The 3,285-nt window shown below is 26.2% G+C and overlaps 1 protein-coding gene across 1 annotated transcript; it reads left to right on the top strand.

Annotated features, from left to right (window-relative positions):
* Window positions 1-5: 5 nt before the first annotated feature.
* Window positions 6-2,220, top strand: ENU1_062150 (long-chain-fatty-acid--CoA ligase, putative; the record flags this gene model as incomplete). Its single annotated transcript, XM_008858175.1, has 1 exon — window positions 6-2,220. A coding segment is annotated over one exon (2,214 nt), but the record flags the coding sequence as incomplete, so codon positions are not given.
* Window positions 2,221-3,285: the final 1,065 nt, after the last annotated feature.

Raw genomic sequence — 3,285 nt, 5'->3', positions numbered from 1 at the left:
GAACCAACATCTGTTTCACAAGAACCAACACCATCACCAAGACCTGTTGTTGTTGAAGAAAAACCAGAAACACCAGTTGCACAACCAGCTGAATTAACTGTTGAAGAAATTGGAGGATCACCATCTGCTTCTAGTTCACCAGATATTCCACCAGTAGAAATTGCAAAACCATCAAGTGTATCTCCACAAGAAGAAAATAAATCAGAAGAACAAAAAGAAGTTCAAGAACCACCAAGAGCATTTTCTAAACCAATTTCACCATTTATTAATGGAGAAGAAGAAATTTGTAATTTTAATGGAAAATTAACAGAAGAACAACAAAAGAGATTAGTTAATAATAATGAAACATTAGCATCATTATATAATAAAGCTAAAGCATATGAAAAGAAAGCATATACTGTTCTTGGAAATAAAATAAGAGAAAAAACATGGAAAGAATTTATTAATGATGTAGAAGGATTTGCATGTGGATTTTTAAAACAAACACATAAAGCAGTTATTATTTCAATGGCAAATAGTGAAAATGCATATTCTATTGGATTTGCAGCAATGTTAACAGGAAGATATGTTTGTTATGTTAATCCAACATTACCAACATATAGATTTGAGTCTATTGTTAATTTAATAAATGCAGATGTTGCATTTATTGATAATACTATTATTGATAATTTCAAAGAAGTTCAAAAAACACATGAGAACCTACAACTTGTCATTGTTGGAACTGATGTTGGAAAAGATAAAAATCTTTGTTCAATGAGTGTTTACTTTAATGAAAAAGTTGATAAAACAGCATTTGAAGAGCAATTAAAAGAATTAAAACCAGAAACAGTAGCAGAAATTATTCCATTAGTTCATGGACAAGGTTATAAAGGAGTTATTTGGACACATTCAAATATTTGTGCCGCATTAAAATCAAATGACCCTGGATTATCATCAGAAATGACTATTATGGAAGTACTTCCCCAATCAGCATTTGGAGAAAGAATATATGGAATGTATTTTGCATTAAATGCAGAGTTACATGTAATTATTGCACAACCAACAGATCTTCAATTTGGAGGACCTAAATTTATGAAAATGTTAAAACAACATAAGCCAAAGTTTATGTTAGGAACACCAAGAATATATGAAAAAATATCAAATTATGCTAGTGATAAAATTGATAAGTCTACTATTCTTACTCGTAAAGCAAAAAATTTTGCAGCTAAAAAAGGAGTTGATGGACAAATGAAACAAGGAGTTGGAGAATCTAAACCAAAAGGATATGGAATTTCAAGAACTCTTGTTTATAATAAAGCATTAAAAGCTATTGGATTACATAAATGTTATTGTGCATGTTGGGGAGTTATGAGTGAAAAATCAAGAGCAAAATGTCTTGGACTTGGAATTACAGTATTTGAAGGATTAATGTTACCAGAAACAACAGGATTTTGTTTAATGCAAAAGAAAAATTTATATGTTCCAGGAAGTTATGGATGTAAAGTAAAAGAATGTAATATTGAAATAAGAGAAGGAGAAATTATTGCAAATGGAAGTGTTGTTTCATGTGGATATTGTAATGAAGGAAGTCAACATGTTTATCCATTTGAAAATGGATTTAAAACATATTTAATGGCAACTTCATCTAAGTTTGGTAAAGAAAAAGAAGAATTTTATCAACCAAACGGATATAAATATCCATTAATTGTTACTTCTAATGCAGAAATGATTGAACCACATTATATTGAAAAAATGTTATGTACTATTCCTACTATTGTCAAATGTATTATTCTTGGAGAAAATGAAAAATTCCTTTCAGCATTATTTGAAATTAATTATGATAAAGCAAAAGAAGAGTTAAAAGAAAAATGTCCAAGTAAAGAAAATATTAGAAGTGATGCATTCTTCGGTACATTCTTAAGACAAAAAGTTGAAGCATTTAATCAAACATTACCAAGATCATATAGAATAAAGAAATTTGTTGTTGTTGATTTACCTGATGTTGAATGTGCTACTGATTCAAATACTTCAATGGAGAAAAGAAATGCAACAATTAAAAAATATGAGAAAGGAATTGATAAATTATATCATCAACCTAAAGCTGTTGAAGAAGCAGATGAAAAGAAAAGAAAGAAAGAACAAGAAGAAATTCAAAAACAAAGAAGAAAAGAAGAAAAAGAAAGAGAAAAACAAGCAAAGAAACAAAAGAAGGAAGAAAAAAAGAATGCTAAGAAAGATTAAATTAAATAATAATATTTTTATTCATTTGTTATAAAAACATAAATTAACTTTAATGTTAATCAATTGTTTTCATCTTTTTCTTTAATTTATTTATTATTAAAAATTTTTATATTTATTTTATTAAATTAATTTTGTTTCTTCTCTCTTTTTTATTTTTCTTTAAACTTATGTTATTTTAAATTTAATTTTCTTTAGTATACATTACTTCTTTTCCTTTAGTACATTATTAAAAGAATATTTAAACATTCATTATAATCTTCGGTTATATAAAATACTCTTATTCTTAATGAATTTACTCATTTTATAACACAGATACTTTTATTTTCTTGTCTAAATGATATTTATTATATTGGCATTCTTATCTATTTTTGTGTTATACTAATTGAAATTTATTTATTGCATTGTTGTATTTGTTTTAATTATCAATTAAATTAAGTTAAGATTCAAAACTAACATTGTTTGAAATGATGTTTTGATTATACTTGACAAGTCTTATTGAACTATGAACGTATTTCTTATTTCATAATAATTTGGTTAGCTAAAATCAATCAAATATCATTTTTTCATAGTCAATTATTAAATGAAAATGATATTAACACATTTGGTTGTAACCAATTTATCTGATAGTCATAAGCTTTATTAAAGAAGGTGTTGTGGTTGTTTTTCAGACTTAATAAAGCGTCAACAAAAAGGAATAAATTCTCTTACTAAAGAAAAGAAGAATTTCCAGAAGTATCTTTAGAAAGTTTCATATTAAAAGTCCTCATTAGCATTTATTATGAAGATCTGTTGTAAGGTAAATTTAATTGTTATTCTTTTTTGGAGGAGGAGTTTCATATTAAGGAGTGTGTAAATGAACAGAGAATGTCTCAATTTAAATAACAATTATTTTTGTATTTTTACAATTGCCCATTCTTCTTCCATTCAACACCATTGAAAGATAAGAGAGTTACAAAATATATAGATGTGTGTTAATATCTTAAAAAATCATTACAACCAATTGTTACGTTGGTAAAGTTCAAAAACTCTTCTTAAAAAAAATAGAAGGTAGTTTTATCTTAAATT

This window comes from Entamoeba nuttalli, assembly GCF_000257125.1.
Source record: "Entamoeba nuttalli P19 unplaced genomic scaffold asmbl_3302, whole genome shotgun sequence".
NCBI lineage: Eukaryota > Evosea > Mastigamoebida > Endamoebidae > Entamoeba > Entamoeba nuttalli.
The sequence above is the reverse complement of the archived record's forward strand: the minus strand, read 5'-3'. Positions and strand labels throughout refer to the sequence as shown.